Source organism: Lactuca serriola, chromosome 5 (assembly GCF_051521515.1).
Source record: "Lactuca serriola cultivar US96UC23 chromosome 5, Lser_US96UC23_V15, whole genome shotgun sequence".
NCBI lineage: Eukaryota > Viridiplantae > Streptophyta > Magnoliopsida > Asterales > Asteraceae > Lactuca > Lactuca serriola.
Window position 1 is genome coordinate 353,428,452 of NC_136412.1, and position 22,049 is coordinate 353,450,500.

Below are 22,049 nucleotides of genomic sequence, written 5' to 3' on the forward strand. Positions count from 1 at the left end.
AATGGCACAGAAACAAAATAATGTCAATACGATAGGTTGTAAACCCAAGTCGTGTGCTAGTGATGATCGATAAGGTTTATTCTTGATCAGTTCTTGAAACTTTTCAAGACCATTAAGACTCCCACTGACTCCTTGACATATAAGATTCTTTTGTCAATAAACATTTCTCGACAAACAAATATTCAAGAGTTAGTGTAGCTTTTATTAAGACAAAACACTTCTCAAAATTGGTCCTAGTTGGTCTTTGTCTTATCCAAGACATCACAACTTTCCAATTTCGAATGTGCAAGAATAAGAAAACCTTTTTCAAATTCCACATTTGATGAATGTTATAAACCTTCTTAAGACTTGTCACTCAATTCACAATTTTAACTCTAAGACTTGATATAGGAACGAAGTATGATTGACTTCTTGATTTAACCATTTCTTCAATTCTTGATTCCTCTTCTCAAACATACAATTGCACTAAGACTCACTTAGAGGATCAATTGAGATATGGTTCTTAATCATTAAGACCTATCATAAAACATAATAAAAAGTACTCTCCCTTCTTCTTATAATAGAGAAACTTTTATCTTTCTGACTACTTGATTCTTCTTATTCGTTATGCTATTGATTTAAACTCTTTCAATCAACTCGGAATTACACTTAATCTTATAAGTATAATCATATTTACTAAACCTTTAGTAAATCATGACGAATATCTTTGTCACTCTTGTTATGGACTTGATCAACACACAACCTTGTGTACTCGGTCTCCTAGTCCTTCACTTGACACTTTGTCAATGAATTAGTCTAATTTTCAAATATGAAATTTCTCATTCATCATGCAACCAAGTTGTATGATTCCAAGTTTCTGTCCAATTGAAACTTGGGCGATGAGAAACTTTCCCTATTTAGTAAATTCTTGACCTTTCCACAAATAACATAATTAAGAATCAAATCTATTATTGCTAATAATAGAAACTTACAAACGCCATTGCAAGGATAAATAAATAATATAAAATCAAAATTTATTTTATTGCGGAAAAATTTGTCCTTACAATGCAATTCAGCTGAAAAACTATGTTGTTACATATTCTTAAGCAATCTATTCTAACTCCAAGTAGTAGCTTAAGAATCTAATATTCAAGCAATGCGATCGAAATCCATTTCTTCACGATTAGATTCAGCTCACTTCTTCCCTTAAATTTCCTTTCTTTTCTTCGATCCTACAAAACATTAAAATGTAATCTTATCACATCATGTATTAAGAATCTAGAATAGGAACTTAAAAGAGTTAGTTAATGGATTTTACCTAAAGTAGATCCATACGTTTTGACTCTCCCATCTCTTAGATCTCTTAGGTAAATAGGGCAGCTTCGTCTCCAATGCCCCTTTTCTTGGAAATAGAAGCAAATGGACTCTTTTGGAATGGCACAAGGAACTATCTCAGAATTTACCTTTTATGGATCTCCAATGTCCATTGAAGTTTGGGAGTTTGATTCACCAGACAAATTTGCTCGACCAACTCGCCAAATCATTGCTGATTCAGCAACTATAAGCAAATATGTCAAATAAATGAGGGTCACGTCATGATCCATCATATAGTACTCTCTAACGAACTCACTATATGATTCAGGAAGCGACTGAAGAACCCATTCAATAGCCAACTTACTTGAAATCTCGACACCCAACATCCTTAACCTATCAATGTGTGACTTCATCTCTAAGATGTGCACACACAGGTTTCCCATGTTTACTTGCCAAAAGGGCTTGAGTGAGCTTGAACTTTTCAAGCCTTCGAACTTGTGGGTTAGGGAGAATAATTGGAGGGGGCGGAGGAAGTGAAGCATGATCTCTTGTTCCCCAATCAAATCGTGGAATATCATCTTCATGTGGAAAGCTTGTTCCACGGGATTTGGGAGTACCATAGTTGTCCTACTTTGACATCTACAAAACAGGAGAAAATTCAAGTTAAGTTGATTAGGATCCTCGATGTGACACCCAAATGAAACATCGAGGCTAGGATCCAACACGATACTCTACAACCTAGAGGAGGGATGCCGTAATCCAGTTGCAGAATATTTGAAGGTAGGTAAATGACGATTTACCAATTTCCTCCATGAAAAACGAAAAAGAAATTTAAGTTTTAAATCTATTGAAAATTCCTAGATCTTTTGAGATTCATTGAACATTTCAATGGTATGTTTAAATCTCGATATGCCCCTCGATCTGTGACTGGGATACCGAGGATCACAAAACATGGTGTGAATAACCATGCAAACTTACATGGTGCCCCCAATGTTACAGTCACCTATTCGATGTGCCGGTTAACCACACACGCTCCACCGAACTATGACAAATAATGAGTCACCCTTAGCTACCTTTGCTTGGAACCATTTAGTGTGCTGGTTAACCACACACGCTCCACTAATGTCTTCGCAAGGGCACAAAGTGTAATTTCATGGAATTGCATCAATTCACTTTTGCCTAAAGTAACTGAGATTGGGAATTTTGTAAAAGCATTTAGTTACTTTTGTACTTCATTGTACTTATAATGGAAGGTTTCTGTCCTATCATACCCGTTCAGCTAATGACCCTCCACTAGTCAAAAGTGTGGTGGGTAAGAGTGGATACCCATTCAATCGCCATTTTATAGGCAATTTCCTTAAATACCCCTTATAGACTAGCTTCGTGAATGAGGCCTATTAACGGTAAGACTGATTGTTTACTCATACATATATAATACTAGACTTTTAATGTTATATATAGTATATGGTGTATTTTACACTTTTAAAATACTAGGTGTTCTAATTTAATAAATTATACTTTTAATCTAATTAAATGTAAATCAAAACTTTATGGGTTTATTAAATCTCCTTTAATTATACACCTTAAATAATTAATAAAACCATAAGGGTGTGATTTGAACTTTTCAAAACAATACTAGGGTTTTAGAATTTAACATTTCTAAATTAAACTTTTAATCAACTTTTAAATTCCAAAACTTGAGGGCAAGTTTTGAAACATTTCAAAACATTAGGGTTTAACTTATTTAAATTTTAAAAACAAAACTTTTAAGTTCAAATTTAAACTATAAAACCTAAAGGGATTAATTTGAAACTTTTCCAAACTTTGTCAAGAATATTCTAGATCACAAAATTCAAATAAGGCAATTAACAATTAATTGGTGATTATCTAATTTGACCTAGTCCAAATTCTTGCAAAATAATTCACCAAATAATTCAAATAATTAAATCTAATCATATAAGGAAATAATTATCTAACTAATATGAATTTATCTTTAATTTCGGCAAAGATAATCACCCAATATCATAAAAGTCTGATTTATATCAATAAAAAACGTTTTGGTAACTATCTCACAGCCAAAAGAGCACAAAATCCCGATTTGCCCTCTTTCTGACCAGCTAACTCGTCGATTCAGGCATGGACTCTGTGAGTTCACCATGGACTCGGCGAGTTCATCTATGGACTCGGCGAGTTCAGCCCCCAGAAACCCTAAATTCCGATCTTTAAGCAAGTATAATCCATAATAGCATCAAATACATCAAACAAACAACCATGTCTCTGATACCACTAATGGGTTTTGAGCAAAACATCATTCTTATGGTGTACATGCAAACCTTAATAACTTTTGGATCTAGTTTGTCTAATGAACATGCGATTGAATATCCAAAGCTATAAACCCTAGTTCTAGCATATAATTAATCATATTAACATAAGAATGAGGTTTAGATCTTACCTTGATTGTTATGTAGCAATAACAATCTCAAATCCTCCTTGTAATGGCTTTAGAAAGCTTAGAGTCACAAGTGTCACTCCTATAATGGCTCACAAACACCAAGAGCAAGAGGATGAAGAATGAGAAGAGAGGAGACACCCAAAAACGTGTAGAAACCCTAAGGAATTAGCTGGCCACGTTTTTGGTGCCCTAGGGGTCCTTAAATAGTGAGGCTATTAGGGTTATCTAACAATGAAACCCTAATTTGATTGCTTAGGCCCTAAGCAACCCATGGACTCCCTCCTTAGATGTCTTGGACGATTTCTAATGGGTTTCCCCATAGAATTCGTCCACTCCATCCTCTATGGAGTCCATTAGCCCAATATTCAACTACCACACAATTGACAGTTCTAGTCCCTTTTATTTAATTAATGTCTTTTAGCCACAAAATTAATTCTTACTAATTATTGACTAATATTAATTAAACAATATGATTTCTCCTTTAATATATTATTCTCATAATATATTAATAAATCATAATTAATCATCTCTTTCTCTCTCTCTCTCTCTCTCCATAATTCATCCTATCAAGTTGCTTTGGTGAAGGCAACCCAGAAGGCCATGCACCATCGGGTCAAGTACATACCAAAATAGTTATGGACTTAGACACTAATCCAACAGTTTCGGGGCTAGAGAGATACTAGAGAGAGTAAAGAGAAGAAAGAATGGGAAATGTGCAAAGAAAATGAGTGTGGGAGATGTTCTATTTGTAGGGTGATTGTTTGATGATTGAATAATAAATGTATTATTGTGGGGATGAGTATTTGGGTTGATTGTTTGATGATTGAATAATAAATGTATTATTGTGGGTTGAAAACCCTATATGCTCACCAGGCTCCCAAGTCTGACCCACTCAGTTTTCTTTGCATTACACGTAATGGCACAAGAGTATAAGTTGGTGGACTTGATGATAGATTTTGGATTATAGATCAGTAGTTTTAAATAACTGTTGTAATATCTATTTTATATTGCTTATGATTTTGGTCTGTATTGGAACATGACATCCCAAGATTTTGTTATTTAACGAAAATACATTTCTTTAAAGAAATACTTTGATAAATTTTATCATATTCTGTTTTGGGAACAAATTCCGCAACTCTTTTAATCAAAGGATTTACTCTGAAACTATTTTAAAAGCATAAATGAAACCGGTCTTTTCTGGTCGTGATTTTGGGGATGTCATATATATATATATATATATATATATATATATATATATATAACTGCATATTAGGGATGTTCTCAATTGACGAGATATGCCCAGTTTGCCGCAAGACATGTTTGAATACCTTTGGGGAACATCAAACATGCGGTTAATTGTAGAGAGCTCCCTAGTTTCAAGTACATACATGATGTTGTTAGGGATGTTCTCTTTGATGCTTGTCGACGTGCTGATATTTATGCGAAGAAAGAAGCGTCACTGAACTTTTTGACGGGCCCGTAGGATGGAATATCCACACTTAAACCGAATGACATTTTGTTCTTTGGATGGGTAAGAGGGAAGCACACGTGTGTGATCTTATTGGGGTCTCTCCTCTCATCGGTTTGAGGAGCGGGGGTTTCACAACAGGGCATGCTGTTTTGAAAGTCGTTGCGTGCAAAGTGGCCAAGCACGAGAATGCATGTATAGAAAACCAACATGTGTTTGTACCTTTCGCATTTGATACATTTGGTTTTCTCGCACCAGAGAAGGTGGAGCTCCTCAACAGAGTCCAACGAGTCGTGCATTCTAATGTCATATCTCCTAGATCAACATATGTTGTTTTCAAAAGAATTAGTTTTGCCATCCAGAAAAAGCTAGCGGCGCAGCTTGTTGCTCGTTTGCCTTCCATCGATATATATTGAATTATATTACTCCATTTATGTGAATTATATGTATTTGTAGCACCTGGTTCCTGGTATGAAAAAATTATCTAAGTATTTTGCATTTTTAGCCTTGGACTCGGCGAGTTGTAGGCCCGACTCGCCGAGTAGAGTCGGGTTATGAGCACGTTTAAGTTAGCGACTCGGCAAGTCCCTGTTGTCTGATTAAACCCTAATTTCAAGGGTTTGCACCCTATTTAAACCATCATATGTGCCCCCAAGCTCACCCCCTTCACCCTCAGAGCTCCCTATATCGTCCTAACCTCGTTCCTTGTGAGATTGAAGTGTTTTGGTTTGATTTCTTAAAGATTTTGAGAGAAAAAGGAGAGTAGATCAAGAGGAGAAGAAGGAGGCCAAGCATCTTGGTGTTATTTCAGAGATTCCTTGAGGTATAACTCAGTTTCCTTCTGTTTTCATGCTAAGGGTCCCTTAGAGCTCCACTAAAGTCCTTCTTGAGCCATTTCCAATCTTGATTATGAATTAGGGTTTGTGATAAGTTGATTAACCTTTAGATCTAAGCATGATTGAGCTCCGGGAGGTCGGATCTACTGCCTTTATGGAGCCATATTTCATGAAAGCCCTAGATCTACTATTTTAGTGCATTTTGAGCCCTAAAACCTTCATTGGTGTTTATTTACACGTAAAGTTGGAAACTTTATGTGTTAATCAAGCCCTAAGAACTCAAATCTATGTATGGCATGAGCTGGATTTAAGCAAAATCGAGTATATAGTAATTGCATGTGAAAGACTCGGCGAGTCGTTCATCGGACCTGGCGAGTCGAGTCGCGAGTCCTCGAGTTTTCCCCTTTTCGTGTTGGCTGAGTGGGGTCGTGAGTCATGGGGGTGACTCAGTGAGTCGGAAGCCAGACTCACTCATGGAGGAACTCGGCGAGTCAATGCCTTGACTCGGCGAGTCCAAGGCAATCTTCTTGCCTCAATAACAGACTTGGCGAGTTGTTCATACAACTCGGCGAGTCTCAACATAGAATGTTCTTCGGATGAAGATGAACTCGACGAGTTGTTCATACAACTTGGCGAGTAGGATGAAGGACTATTGGACATCAGTTTAGAAGGAAAAATCGTCGAGTCAATGCCTAGATCGACGAGTAGAGACGGGATTATGGTCAATCGAATGGATAGGGACTCGACGAGTTAGCGAGCCAACTCGGCGAGTCGGGTCAACTGGAAGTTGACTTTGACTTTGACTCTTGGCTTGGTTAAGGGTATATGGTCATTTTACCATGAGGTCGGTTAGCCGTATTTGACTAAGTGTTTTGTGGGAATTATAGCCGGAGGATTTTCGGGACAGCAGTAGCAGAAGGCAGTCAGTTCCCAAGCAGATTATCAGCTATCTTGAAGTGAGTTACCTTCCAGTAGCGGTGGGTCTACGACCCAATGTCGGCCCACCAGTAGGGGCTGTATGATAGATGATTGTCTTTGTGATATTCATCTAGGGTTGCTACTACCTGTGATGTGATTATGTGCTAGTATGATTGATGCTATGTGCTAGTGACAATAGGGGGAGATAGTCCCCAGATTACCGGTCGATAGGGCCGAAGGGGCGGTCATGCCCAGCCATGGTAGATAGATTATGTGATATGCGTTATGTGGTAGTAGTAGGGGGTGAAATAGTCCCTAACATCCGGTTGAGAGGACCGAAGGGGAGACCAGCACCCAGATATGCTAGTCAGTATCCGGTCGAGAGGACCGAAGGGGAGGCTAGCACCCAGATATGCTAGTCAGTATTCGGTCGAGAGGACCGAAGGGGTAGGTTGGTCTGTGATAGTTTTCATTGATGAGCCGCGTTCATGGACCTCATGAACCGCGTGTGTAGACCGATGCTGGATCGGTCTGTGATAGTTTTCATTGATGACATCTTGGTTTATTCCAAGACGCAGGAGGAGCATGAGGAGCACCTGAGAGAGGTTTTGGGGACCTTGAGGATGGAGAGATTGTATGCTAAGTTCTACAAATGTGAGTTTTGGTTGTGCGAGGTGCAGTTTCTTGGGCACCTCGTCAACCAGAACGGGATTTCAGTAGACCCGGCCAAGGTGGAGGCCGTGATGAGATGGGAGGTTCCGAAGTCTCTATCCGAGATTCGGAGTTTCCTAGGATTAGCAGGCTATAATCGGAGATTCATTCAGGATTTCTCCAAGATAGCCGTACCCCTGACCCGATTGACTAGGAAAGCCGTGGTCTTTCGATGGGGGCCTGAGCAGCAGGCAACGTTCGAGATTTTGAGGCGGAGATTGTGCGAGGTGCCAATCTTAGCCCTGCCCGAGGGCGTAGAGGATTTTGTGGTATACTATGATGCGTCTATCTCAGGCTTAGGCGCAATATTGATGCAGAGGGGGCATGTCATTGCTTATGCCTCGAGGCAGCTGAAGCCTCACGAGGCGAACTACCCGACGCATGATTTAGAGTTGGGGGCGGTGGTCTTCGCCCTCAAGATTTGGTGGCATTACCTCTACGGGGTTCGATGTACCATTTACATGGACCACAAGAGTTTGAGGTACCTCATGGATCAGCCGAATCTAAACATGAGACAGCGTCGATGATTGGACGTGGTGAAGGATTATGATTGCGAGATCATTTATCACTCGGGGAAGACCAATGTGGTGGCCGATGCGCTTAGGCGTAAGGCGGCACCGATTAGGGATGTGTGTATGAGGATGGCGGTGGTGAGTCCACTGTTAGAGCAAATTTGGGAAGCTCAACAGGAGGCTATGAAGGAGGAACATCGGAAGAGCGGGCGGATAGTGGGTCAAGTCACCTCCTTCGATTATGATAGCCGAGGATTATTGACACTACACCGTAGGGTGTGGGTGTCGTATCATGGATGCGTGCGCCAGATCTTGATGGAGGAAGCGCACAAATCCTGATTCTCTATTCATCCAGGGGCGACGAAGATGTATAGGGATCTTCATCTAGACTATTGGTGGCCCTGCATGAAGCGGGATGTGACTTGGTACGTCGAGCGATGTTTGACCTGCAGGAAGGTCAATGCCGAGCATCAAAGACCGCACGACAAGATTCATCCGTTGGATATCCCGTTGTGGAAATGGGAAGATATTACGATGGATTTTATCACAAAGCTTCCCAGGACTGCGCGTGGAGTAGATTCGATTTGGGTCATCGTGGATCGATTGAACAAGAGCGCCCATTTTATTCCGATCCAGGAGAGCATCTCGGCCGAAAAGTTGGCCGATATCTATATCAGGGAGATAGTAGCGCGACACAGGGTGCCGGTGTCAGTGATTTCAGATAGGGATGTGCGTTTCACTTCCAGGTTTTGGAAGAAGTTTCATGATGAGTTGGGCACTGGTCTGCATTTTAGCACCGCCTTTCACCCGCAAACGGATGGTCAGAGCGAGCGGACCATCCAGACTTTGGAGGATATGCTGCGGGTGTGCATGCTAGACTTCGGTGGTAGCTGGGATACCTATCTTCCCTTGACTGAGTTCTCGTACAACAACAACTACCACGCGAGTATTGACCGTCCTCCATTCGAAATGTTGTACGGACGGAGGTGCAGGACCCCGATATGTTGGGGTGAAGTTGGCCAGAGGGTCATGGGGAGCACAAAGGTGGTGCTCAAGATGACCGAGAGAATCCAGCAGGTTCGAAGCAGGCTTCAGACTGCGCAGAGTCGGCATAAAAGTTACGCCGACAAGCGCAGATCAAACCTGGAGTTCCAGGTCGGGGATATGGTTCTCCTGAAAGTGTCGCCTTGGAAGGGCGTTATTCGATTCAGGAAGCGGGGCAAGTTGGGTCCGAGATACATTGGTCCGATCAGGGTTGCAGCCTGGGTGGGCAAGGTGGCATATAGGCTGGATCTGCCAGCCGAACTTAGTCAGGTCCACAACACCTTCCATGTCTCCCAGCTGTGGAAGTGCCTAGTGGATGATTTAGCGGTGGTGCCGTTAGAGGATATATAGGTTGATGACAGCCTGAATTACATTGAGCGCCCAGTCGCAATCCTCGACCGGAAGTCGAAGGATCTGAGGAACAAGAGGGTGGAATTAGTGAAGGTGCAATGGCAACAGCGGAAGGGTTCGGAGTGGACTTGGGAGCCGGTGGAAGAAATGATGGAGCATTACCCCAAGCTGTTTCAGGATCGAGCAGCAGACTTCGAGGGCGAAGTCTAAAATAAGTGGGGGAGATTTGTAGCACCTGGTTCCTAGTATGAAAAATTTATCTAAGTATTTTGCATTTTTAGCCTTGGACTCGGCGAGTTGTAGGCCCGACTCGCCGAGTAGAGGCGGGATATGAGCACGTTTAAGTTGGCGACTCAGCGAGTCCATATTCTGGACTCGGCGAGTCCCCGTTGTCTGATGAAACCCTAATTTCAAGGGTTTGCACCCTATTTAAACCATCATATGCGCCCCAAGCTCGCCCCCTTCACCCCCAGAGCTCCCTATATCGTCCTAACCTCGTTCCTTGTGAGATTGAAGTGTTTTGGTGTGATTTCTTGAAGATTTTGAGAGAAAAAGGAGAGTAGATCAAGAGGAGAAGAAGGAGGCCAAGCATCTTGGTGTTATTTCAGAGATTCCTTGAGGTATAACTCAGTTTCCTTCGTTTTTCATGCTAAGGGTCCCTTAGAGCTCCACTAAATTCCTTCTTGAGCAATTTCCAAGCTTGATTATGAATTAGGGTTTGTGATAAGTTGATTAACCTTTAGATCTAGGCATGATTGAGCTCCAGGAGGTCGGATCTACTGCCTTTATGGAGCCATATTGCATGAAAGCCCCAGATCTACTATTTTAGTGCATTTTGAGCCCTAAAACCTTCATTGGTGTTTATTTACACGTAAAGTTAGAAACTTTACGTGTTAATCAAGCCCTAAGAACTCAGATCTATGTATGGCATGAGCTGGATTCAAGCAAAATCGAGTATATAGTAATTGCATGTGAAAGACTTGGCGAGTCGTTCATCGGACCTGGCGAGTCGAGTCGCGAGTCCTCGAGTTTTCCCCTTTTCGTGTTGGCTGAGTGGGGTCGTGAGTCATGGGGGTGACTCAGTGAGTCGGAAGCCAGACTCACTCATGGAGGAACTCGGCGAGTCAATGCCTTGACTCGGCGAGTCCAAGGCAATCTTCTTGCCTCAAGAACAGACTTGGCGAGTTGTTCATACAACTCGGCGAGTCTCAACATAGAATGTTCATCGGATGAAGATGAACTCGACGAGTTGTTCATACAACTCGGCGAGTAGGATGAAGGACTATTGGACATCAGTTTAGAAGGAAAACTCGTCGAGTCAATGCCTAACTCGACGAGTAGAGACGAGATTATGGTCAATCGAATGAATAGGGACTCGACGAGTTGGCGAGCCAACTCGGTGAGTCGGGTCAACTGAAAGTTGACTTTGACTTTGACTCTTGGCTTGGTTAGGGGTAGATGGTCATTTTACCCTGAGGTCGGTTAGCAGTATTTGACTATGTGTTTTGCAGGAATTATAGCCGGAGGATTTCTGGGGCAGCAGTAGCAGAAGGCAGTCAGTTCCCACGCAGATCAACAACTATCTTGAGGTGAGTTACCTTCCAGTAGCGGTGGGTCTACGGCCACAATGTCGGCCCACCAGTAGGGGTTGTATGATAGATTATTGTCTCTGTGATATTCATCTAGGGTTGCTACTACCTGTGATGTGATTATGTGCTAGTATGATTGATGCTATGTGCTAGTGACAATAGGGGAGATAGTCCCTAGATTACCGGTCGATAGGGCCGAAGGGGCGGTCATGCCCAGCCATGCTAGATAGATTATGTGATATACGTTATGTAGTAGTAGTAGGGGGTGAAATAGTCCCCAACATCCGGTCGAGAGGACCGAAGGGGAGACCAGCACCCAGATATGCTAGTCAGCATCCGGTCGAGAGGATCGAAGGGGAGGCCAGCACCCATATATGCTAGTCAGTATCCGGTCGAGAGGATCGAAGGGGCAGTCAGTTCCCACGCATATCAGCAACTATCTTGAAGTGAGTTACCTTCCAGTAGCGGTGGGTCTACGACCACAATGCCGACCCACCAGTAGGGGTTGTATGATAGATGATTGTCTCTGTGATATTCATCTAGGGTTGCTACTACCTGTGATGTGATTATGTGCTAGTATGATTGATGCTATGTGCTAGTGACAATAGGGGGAGATAGTCCCCAGATTACCGGTCGATAGGGCCGAAGGGGCGGTCATGCCCAGCCATGCTAGATAGATTATGTGATATGCGTTATGTGGTAGTAGTAGGGGGTGAAATAGTCCCCAACATCCGGTCGAGAGGACCGAAGGGGAGACCAGCACCCAGATATGCTAGCCAGTATCCGGTCGAGAGGACCGAAGGGGAGGCCAGCACCCAGATATGCTAGTTAGTATTCGGTCGAGAGGACCGAAGGGGTATGTCGGGCACCCAGTTATGCCCGACAACATATGTATGTTATGTGGTTATATGGTATGTGATACAGTGGGGGGACCCACTAAGCTTCGTGTTTACAGTTTACAGTTTTTGTTTCAGGTAAAGGGGAAAGAGCTGGCGCGGTAGCGGGACATCACATACATGCTTTGTATTCCGCACTATGAGATCTTCATGTGGATTTGTACTCTGACATTATTATGTTTTATAAAATGGTTTCCAGACACGCGACATCTTTTATGAAATGATATGATCGGTGAATGTTTATTTCTATTGTTTTGCAAAGTATATGTTTTAAAATGAAATATTTGGCTCGTATTTTTGGGACGTTACAGTATCTATACACAAAAAATTAATATGTACTTTTTCATATGAATGTATGTAAATATGAATATATATATGTTAAGAAATATGCAAAAAACACATTTAAATACAAAATACTTTAGTTATACACAACCTTAATAAATACATGTGCAACAAGATATACACTAAATGACTAAAAGCTAGTAGTTTAGGTGTTCTTGTTTTGATAAGGTGACGAGTTCAAATCTTGTAACCCTCATATTCTTCATTTTGCCTATTTTTATCTAAACCGTTAACAAGCATTGTCAAGCATGTTGCCTATCACGTGGCATGGTAACGAGTTAAGGGGAAGAAAACCCGATAAATGTCAAATATTAAGAAAAACCTTTTTAACTTAAGTTTTTTCATACAAAAAAAAAAGATATCGGAGCAAAACCGTTAAAAAGATATGTAAAAAGTTGTATTAAAAAAAAGTTGTAAAAATCATAAAAGGTAAATTTCCGAAGAAAAGATTATTTTTGGGATGAATTTGAAAAAATAAGTCCAACCCATATATGAAACAAAATTTATTTTTTGCATTAAATTCGTAACAAAATTTAAAACTTGATTTAAAAATATAAATACGAAAGTATGACAAATTATGCATGGTATAAAAAGACAAAGCTGGTTATCTTTCTATGTAATAATTTAGCTTCGTTTGCAATTTAAAGATTTTTTTATTATTTTTTTAAATAGTTGTTATTTCAAAAACAACCAATTTCAGTATGTGATTCGTTTCTCGAAACATAAATCAATTTTGGGATGTGAAGTATATTGTTATTTTAAGTAAACAATTTAAAAAAAATTTAAAATCGATTTGATTTGAAATGTTGTGTATTTTAAATCATATATCTTTTGCATAGAGGTACGAGACCGATCTTAAAAAAGAATGCAAGCCAAAGTTTATAAATATATCATTTTTTTTAATTACATAATTTTGAATCATACACTATTTAACTTTATTTTTTTTCTTCTGTTAAATTAAGTGTATCTTTTTTTATAAAGTTTAATATATCACTTTGGTATTTTGGTGTTAATAACATATTTTTTAAGGGAAAAACTCGAAACTGAAACTAAAAAATCAACAAATACCGAAAACCGACCGAAAAACCCGAAAATTGAACTGAAAAAGGCGCACAAAAAGACCATGATTAGACCGGTCTGAAAAAGAATTAGACCGTTTCGAGACCAACCCGTGACGGATCCAGAACCGCAGATGTACACGTCTAAGAGGTCATATTTCATGTATCTTAATGGGCCGGATATAGTCTAATGGGCGGTTCGTCACCGGGCCGCATTGTGGCCTTGTTATTTGTATCATTCGTTGCATCGAACTTGAAGGCTTGAGCATCAAAGGTGAATTTTTTGATTAAAGAAGAGGGAAGGCGAAATTTTTTGAAAACCCTATTTCCCACCACTGGATCGACCCGCCAAATCTGCAAAAGCAAACAAGTTATACTCTCGAAGCTCATAAATCGTGAGACCCAGAACTATCAACGCCTTAAGCCGCATCTTCGCAAACTCTTCCTTCATTCTTTGGTATTTAGGTTCGTGTTGATTTGATTCGATCGATTATATCTTGTTGTTTTCGTTGAAGCATCTTGAATTATAACGATGGAAAGTTGTTTTATTTGATTTTGTGTTTTAATTCTTCATAGTTTCGATTTGATATGCGCATGTAAGGTTTATAAGTGGTTTTCCGTTAAGCAGAGTTGAATATTTTCCGGTTGGTTTAATTTTTGTTTTAGGATTCTAATTACTATCATTATGCGTGGATTTATTAGACTACACGGAACCCTAATTCGATATGTGTTTGTAATATTGCCCCTTGACTATTTCTTCCCCTGATTTAGCCACAATTCTTTTTGATTATTCATATCTGATTGTTTTTCATGTTGTATTTAATTTTGTTTTACCGGAATTCATTTATGAAGTGGCTGTGTAGGTGCGAAAATGGCAGGAAAAGGTGGGAAGGGACTCTTGGCCGGAAAAACAACGGCGGCAGCTGCAGCTGCAGCTAACAAAGACAAAGACAAGAAGAGACCAACTTCCCGATCATCTCGAGCTGGTCTTCAGGTATCCACCCAATCTATCTAAGAATCTCCTTTTTGTTCCTTATGATTTTGTCATTTAATCCCTAATACATCTGTTCCATTTTTCTTTTGTGAATGCGTACAATAACGTTTATGTAACTACAATAATCGTTCATGTCCTTTTCTTTGATGTCATGTGTAACAACTAATAAACTGAAATCAAATCTTGTGATTTTGCAACTCAGTTTCCAGTTGGAAGAATCCACCGCCACCTCAAAACAAGAACATCTGCAAACGGAAGAGTTGGAGCAACTGCTGCAGTCTACTCAGCAGCCATACTTGAATACCTAACAGCTGAAGTACTTGAGTTGGCTGGAAATGCCAGCAAGGATTTGAAGGTGAAGAGGATCACGCCACGTCATCTGCAGCTTGCTATTCGTGGTGATGAAGAACTTGACACCCTAATCAAAGGCACCATTGCTGGAGGTGGTGTCATCCCTCACATTCACAAGTCTCTTATCAACAAAACCACAAAGGAATAAACACCCATCACTCATCCTTTAACTACATTTGTCTTAGATGTTTTTTTTTTCATGGATCTTAATCAAAACTTTGTTGAAATTGTTGACTGTGTAGTTGGTGTGTTTGTAATTTGTGCCAAGGGCGTATGTAGTATGCCTTTGAACTGTAGACTGTAGGATTGGACATGAACATGGACATGGTATGGCTTTTTAATTGGTGTAACTTATATAAAACCGGTTGTTATTTTGTTGTCATTTTTGGGTATGCTTGTGAATTAATTTATTTTTAAAATTTTGTAAATTAACAAGTTGTTGGTTGGTATTTGCTCTGGCTCTTCAAGGTAACGGGGGAATTCACCATAATAAAATGTTGGGGGAATCGACCATAATGAAATGAAGGGAAATCGAGTGATCTAATCTTTATAAACAACCATTTTAATAAAAGTAAGAAACATTTTTTTTTGAGAAATTGATGGTATGCCTCGGAATATTATATTTTAGAGCATGTAATTTTGTTCTGGACTTTTGATCCGGAATATGATTTTCTAGAGTATTTATGATCTCATTTCGGAGTGGGTGTTGGTTGGTAGGATTTTGGTCCGGAATCTGACACCTTGTACGTTTTAGATTGAAAAGGTGTATTACGGACTACAATTTGGAATGACCATACATTACAATTTGGAATGACCATACATTTCAGTGCGTTATTCTAGAGAGCTAGAATTAGGGTTTTTGGTCCAAATATGCAATACATTTGTATGTTTAATATATTTGTGTCTTTGATACTCTCTATAAACGTTCCGAAATGAATACATATACGGGGTTTTTCGAGTTCCAGTTTCTAGTGGAGGGCAATGATAGCGTATTGACAGATGTATGGAGTATCTTGCTTCGGATTACACATGCTTTGGTGTAGATATAAGCAATGATTTCAACTTTGTTGGATTAGTTACGTTGGTTGTTTCCATGTCTACGTTACACACTAATCAAATCCGACTATTTTCTCAATGCCCTGGATAAAATATGGTTATGCAGATTCTTGACGATAGTGATGTTAGGTATTTTTTTAGTTTTGTTACTACTATGCCTTACTACAATTGTTTGTTTTTAATAATGTTATGGAAAGTGGTACTAATCGATTTCCTTGGGAAAATCGTTTTGGAAATGGTTCTTCAGGTGCTGGAAATAACCAAATTTGTAATTTATTACCTATTGCAACCAACCAGGTTCTTTCTTACAATGACCCTATAGATGGGGGTGATTATAAGTCTACAGGTAAGGATGTTATTCACGCTATCCTTACTGTTGATGTTGATGAATGTGCGAATGATGAGACAAAACTAATGATGTTGGTTGATGATGGTAATATAATTACAGATGGAGAGCCAGTTGAACATTTTCAGAGTTATAATGAATTTGATGGGATGATCATGAATGTGGAGAGGAGGAAACTAATCCCTTACAACCCCGAAAAGCACAACAGGAAAAGTTTCCTTTTTATTTTTCCGATTATGAAGAAACACAACCCACCCATTGGGGTATGCGTGAACCTTTATCACTACCCGAATTAGCTCAACAAAATTGTAAAGGGGCCATAACACACAACTATACTTCCCATGTGAGGTTATACCAACTCTTCAAAAACAAAGAAGCACTTAAGCTTAATTTAGGATTGAAAAGTGTTAGTGAAGGTTTCCAATATAACTTGAAAAATCTACAAAAGACAAGTTTGAAGTTGTTTGCTATATGGATAATTGTGATTGGCAAATAAGGGCAACAAAACATAATACTCCCGATAAATTTCAAGTGGTTAAACTATCGGAGAAACACACTTGCTCAAACACATAGATACCTCCCCATCACCGACAAGCCAACAAAATTGTATTTGTTCACTTCTTGAAGGGCATATTAGCTTATAGTATGTGTAATATGTTGCGGGGAAACACATACAACGGACATTAAATGGGCGTCTTTGTGTACATATTTCATACTCGCAAGCATGAAATGCTAAAATGTATGCTCTAAATCTATTGAGAGGGACCCCTGAAGAAAGCTTTCAAAGACTACCTTTATACTGTTACAACTTGGAGAAGAAGAATATAAGGATGGTTATACATATAAAGATGAGTGATGACAGAAAATTTGAATACTTTTTCATGGCTATCGGTTGCGCAATAAGATTTTTTTATATACCGACTTCTTTATATTTAATGTCCATACTTGTGTGTTCGCTTTAATTAGATTATTAATTACTTTTTAGGTTCGAGCGTTTCAAAGTTGTTTACGTCCTATTATTATCATTGACGACACACACCTTAAAGGGAAATACTTGGGCACCATGTTCCTAGCAGTAGGTGTAACACCCGAAATGTAGAAGGCTAATTAAGGAAAGATATTTTCTGATTAAGAAGTCAACTCGTCGAGTTCGGGGGGGGGGGGTGGGGGAACTCGACGAGTAGGATTATGTTGGCACGTAGGGATTTGAAAACCAACTCGACGAGTTGGATTGGGTTTGGGAAACCCTAATTTCAGGATTTTGTACCCTATTTAAGAAACTTAAACCTCAGGAGCTAGCCTCATTTCCAGCATCCACTGTCCTAAACCCTAACCTCGAAACCCCAAGGCACTTTTGAGTGATTGTGAGCCATTTTGAGGGTGTTGTGTGTGTTTGAATCCACTTGGAAGGAAAGAAAGCTTGGGGATACAAGAAGGAGCTACTAGATCTAGAAACTCTTCACCAATGGCGGCATCTTTGAGGTATAAAGTCGTCACCTTGACTTGTAGTTAACCAAATCTCCTTTCTTGAAGTTTTAGCTTGAGTTTTGGGACCTTGATTGAGTTGTCCAAAGAGAAGTGGTTTCCAAGGGTTGATGGAGTAGATTTGAATCCTACATGACCTCTTGAGGCTTAAAGTCGGAAACTTTACGTGATTTGCCCACTTTGGGACACCAGATCTGTGTTTTGGGCTTAATGGGTCAAGACCCTCGTTAAGGAGCCTAGGGTTTGAGTTTGAAGCTTAATGAGTGGTCCTTGATGGTAAAGTTGGAAAATTTACCCTTCTGGACATCAATTTGGAAGAGATCTGATGTTTGGAGTCCTTGGATACAAGAGAAATAACTTAATACATTAAGTGGGTTTGGCAGACTGGAGAACTCGACGCGTTCATGAGTGAACTTGACGAGTTGGTATGTGATTATCCTGATTCTGATGAAAAGGGGGAAACTCGTCGATTAGTAGGGAAACTCGACGAGTTGGGTCAAGACATCGCGATTCTGTCCTTAAAGGGAACTCAACGAGTTAAGGTATAACTCGACGAGTTGGGTCAACTCGAAGCGTTGACTTTTACCTTGACCAGGTGTTGACTCAGGTTGATCATTCAATATTTCAGGCCTTTTTGGATATTGGACCCTCTTAGGTTGGGTCTATGATGGATTGGTCCTTATTGGGCTTTATGGGCCATTTTAGGTTTGGGCCCAATTTGGATAATTGGACCAATAGTGGACTTTATGGATTTTGGAGTTTTGGGCTTGTTTGGTGATGGGCTTGGGCCTTAGTTATGAATCTTGTTGGGCTAGGGGTAAAATGGTCATTTTACCCCAATTATGGATTTTGGAATATGGTTTGAGACCCAATTGCTAATTAGGTGATATTTTGGTATTGACAGTTCGGGAAGTGGGCAGGGCAACAACCACGGATTTCATTCGGGAAGCTTCTGCATTCGAGGTGAGTCTCCTCACCATACCAATGGGTCGAAGGCATCAAGGCCGTCCCATTTTGTGATATGTAGTACACTAGTTGAGGTAGTGATATATGGTATATTAGTTGGTTATATGCGATGTGGTATGTTAGTTGTTATGTGATATTTGCATGAAAGACCATGGGGGGAGCCCATGACACTTGGATATAAGACCATGTGAGGGAGCCCATGGATTTTCAGGTAAAGACCATGGGGGAGCCCATGACACTTGGATGTCAGACCATGTAGGGGAGCCCATGGCTTTCCAGGTAAAGACCATGGGGGGAGCCCATGATACATAGGTGTAAGACCATGTGGGGGAGCCCATGAAATCCTGGAGTAAGACCCTGGGAGGAGCCCACGTCATCCTTATATGTTAATATGCATTGTTTATGTGATATATGGTATACTGATTGTTTATGTGATATGTGGTATACTAGCTGTTTATGTGATGTGTGGTATGCTAGTTGTCTTTGTGATACTTGCAAGAAGACCATGGGGGAGCCCATAACACTTGGATGTCAGACCATGTGGGGGAACCCATGGCTTTCCATATAAAGACCATTGGGGGAGCCCATGACACTTAGGTGTAAGACGATGTGGGGGATCCCATGACATCTTGGAGTAAGACCCTGGGAGGAGCCCACGACATCCTTATATGCTTATATCCTTATATGTTTATATGTATGGCTTAGGTGATTGATATGGATTATATGATTGATATGGCCTATGTAATTGATATGGTTTATGCGGTTATGTGGATTATGTAAGGTATGCTCTGGGGAACTTAGTAAGCTTTATGCTTACAGTTTTGTTTATGGTTTCATGTATTATCAGTTTGGAAAGGAAGGGCCCGACTTGATCGCAACGCACACATCCATGTTTTCCTCAATATTTGATTTTGGGATAAACTCTGATAAATGTTTTTAGTTAGCAATGTTTTGGAAAACTTGGATTAAAAGATATATGTGTTTTGACTGTATTGAAAAATGAAAATTTTACCCTTGATTTTTGGGTCGTTACAGTAGGCATGGATGGTAATAACCAAATCCTCCTTATTTCATTTGGTATTGGGAAAACTAAAAGTAGAGAGTCATGGATTTGGTTTTTACTAAGACTCAAAGAATGTATTGGGTACATGCCATCTTTGGCTATCATATCAGATAAGATCCAACTCAATTGAAATGGTCATTCAAGTCATGTTGTCGAATGCATATCACGGACTCTGTTGTCGCCATTTGTTGATGAATATGAGAGCAAAGACTGACAAGCAAGAGAGAACAAAGATTTTGTTTTGGGAGGCTGCAAAGGCTTACTGAGAGTCCGATTTCAATGGAAGCTTGGGTAGGCTACGTCGTGAACTAAACGATGATTGTCAGACATGGCTAGACAAAATCGGTAACGAGAGATGGGCAAGGTCTTGTTCCATGTGATAATTTTGTAATTTCGGAGTTGTTGGAGTATACGGGGCGTACACCCTCGTTCGCGAAGCGTACTCCGGATCACCTTAGTATGCATCGCGTATGCTGGTACGCAGGGTGTATGCAACCAGGGCGCAAACCCTAAAATTTAGGGCTTGGACCCTATTTAAACACATTTATGGCCTCATTCACCTTTTTATCCACAACCTCCCTCCCCATTTCGAAACCCTAAAGAGTGTTTGTGCATTGTGAAGCTTGTTGAACCATTTTTGGTGCCATTTGGAGCTTTTGGAGTAAAAGGAAGAGCATTGAAGTGGTGGTGTTTCACTCAAGGATTTGGATCTAACATATTGTCCCCATTGTGATCCTCGTGGAGGTAAAAAGTTTCAAACTTGATGTAGAAATCTCATGGATCTAGCTTTTTCTCAAGTTCTTTCATTTTTTGTCCCAAACTTGGTCTTTGTAATTAGAAGGTACTCCAAGGCTTTTGAGTTATCCTTTCAGAGGTTTTAAGGGGCGTTAAGTCATAAAGTTGGGTTCTTGGTCACTAGTTTCCCTCCATGCAAGTGCTAGATGGTCTTAATGGGTTAAGAGACTAGGGTTTTTGGAGTTAAGGACTTAATAGCCATGCTAGACCATAAAGTTGGAAACTTTATGGTTTAGAACATCTTTTGTTGCATAGATATGAAGTTTGGATGTGAGTGCTTAAAGGATTAAGCACTTAATAGGGAGGGTGGAAAATAGTTGCGTATGCAACACATACTGAGTGGTACGTTGAGCGTACGAGGTATGGTTCTTGATCATCGATCAACTGCGAGGTACGCCCCATGTACCCGAGGAGTACGCCCTGCGTACTGAATGAGTTGACCCGGTTGAATTTGACTTGGATTTTGACTAAGGTTTGACCTAGGGGTATTTTAGGTATTTGAATGGTAGTCTGAGTTTTTGTTATTGTTATTTGTAAAGGCGACTAGTAGCATGGGTTTCAGAGTAGTGTGTTGGTTCGACTTTTCTTCTGTCTGTGAGGTGAGTCTTCTTACCACCTTAAGTGGGCCGAAGGCACCAAGGCCAACCCATTGTTTTGTATGAGTAGAACTGTATTTTATCATATGATTCTGTTTGTTGTTCTTGTATGATTTATGTATTGAGCTATATGGTTGGGAGTCATTACGGACTCGGGGTTGATATGGACCCGGCACAATTTGGATGTTATTAAAGTTATGTAATGAATGATACTTATGTATGTTTATAGAAAGACACTTTAATTTTGAAGTTTGTGAAACGAGGACAAAATCATGATTTTTTTTGCCAAATAAGATTTAGTTACCAAGTGAGTGTCATTAATGTTTGAACATATTACATTACATTTGATAATAAGAAGTTAGTGTTTGAAATACCTATACTAACAAGGTTTAGTGCCCTATGAACTATTTGGAAATATGTGATTGGCGGTCTTTTGAGAAAATGAACATAATATAGAAGGATATGATTTATAACCAAATTGGACACTTTTGAAGTAAACGATGAAAAGTGGAAATATATGCAACACCACTCTGTTTATGGCCATATAACTCGAGATATATAACTTAAAATCAAGAACTTTTGAAATGAAATTTGTAGTCAATCCAACAAGGAATCAACAGAAAAGAAATCAAATCGCGTGGAATTCATATGAGAGAGATATAGAGATATAAAAATTGCTACACACTCATATTATATTTTGTCAAAACCAACATTGACTTTGAGTTTACTTGTTGACAAACTAATTTAAGTGAGGAAATGCCATTCTAGCAAGAAAAATCTAAAGGCTTAAGTGTTTAAAGCTTAATGGGACATTAGTGTGTGTAAACACATTTAAAGAAGAAATCATGGAGATATTAAAAAATTTCACTATCTATATCTGTATTTAACGAGTTATCAAACGAGGATGCAGTCTGTGTATGTCTTTTA

At 39.8% G+C, this 22,049-nt stretch overlaps 1 protein-coding gene across 1 annotated transcript; it reads left to right on the forward strand.

Moving 5' to 3' along the window:
- Window positions 1-13,733: 13,733 nt before the first annotated feature.
- On the forward strand, window positions 13,734-15,197 carry LOC145055604 (putative histone H2A variant 1). Its single transcript, XM_079003955.1, has 3 exons — window positions 13,734-13,935; window positions 14,334-14,464; window positions 14,667-15,197. Exons 2-3 carry the CDS (start codon window positions 14,342-14,344, stop codon window positions 14,961-14,963), a joined length of 420 nt encoding a protein of 139 aa, XP_078860081.1. The 5' UTR covers window positions 13,734-13,935; window positions 14,334-14,341; the 3' UTR covers window positions 14,964-15,197.
- Window positions 15,198-22,049: the final 6,852 nt, after the last annotated feature.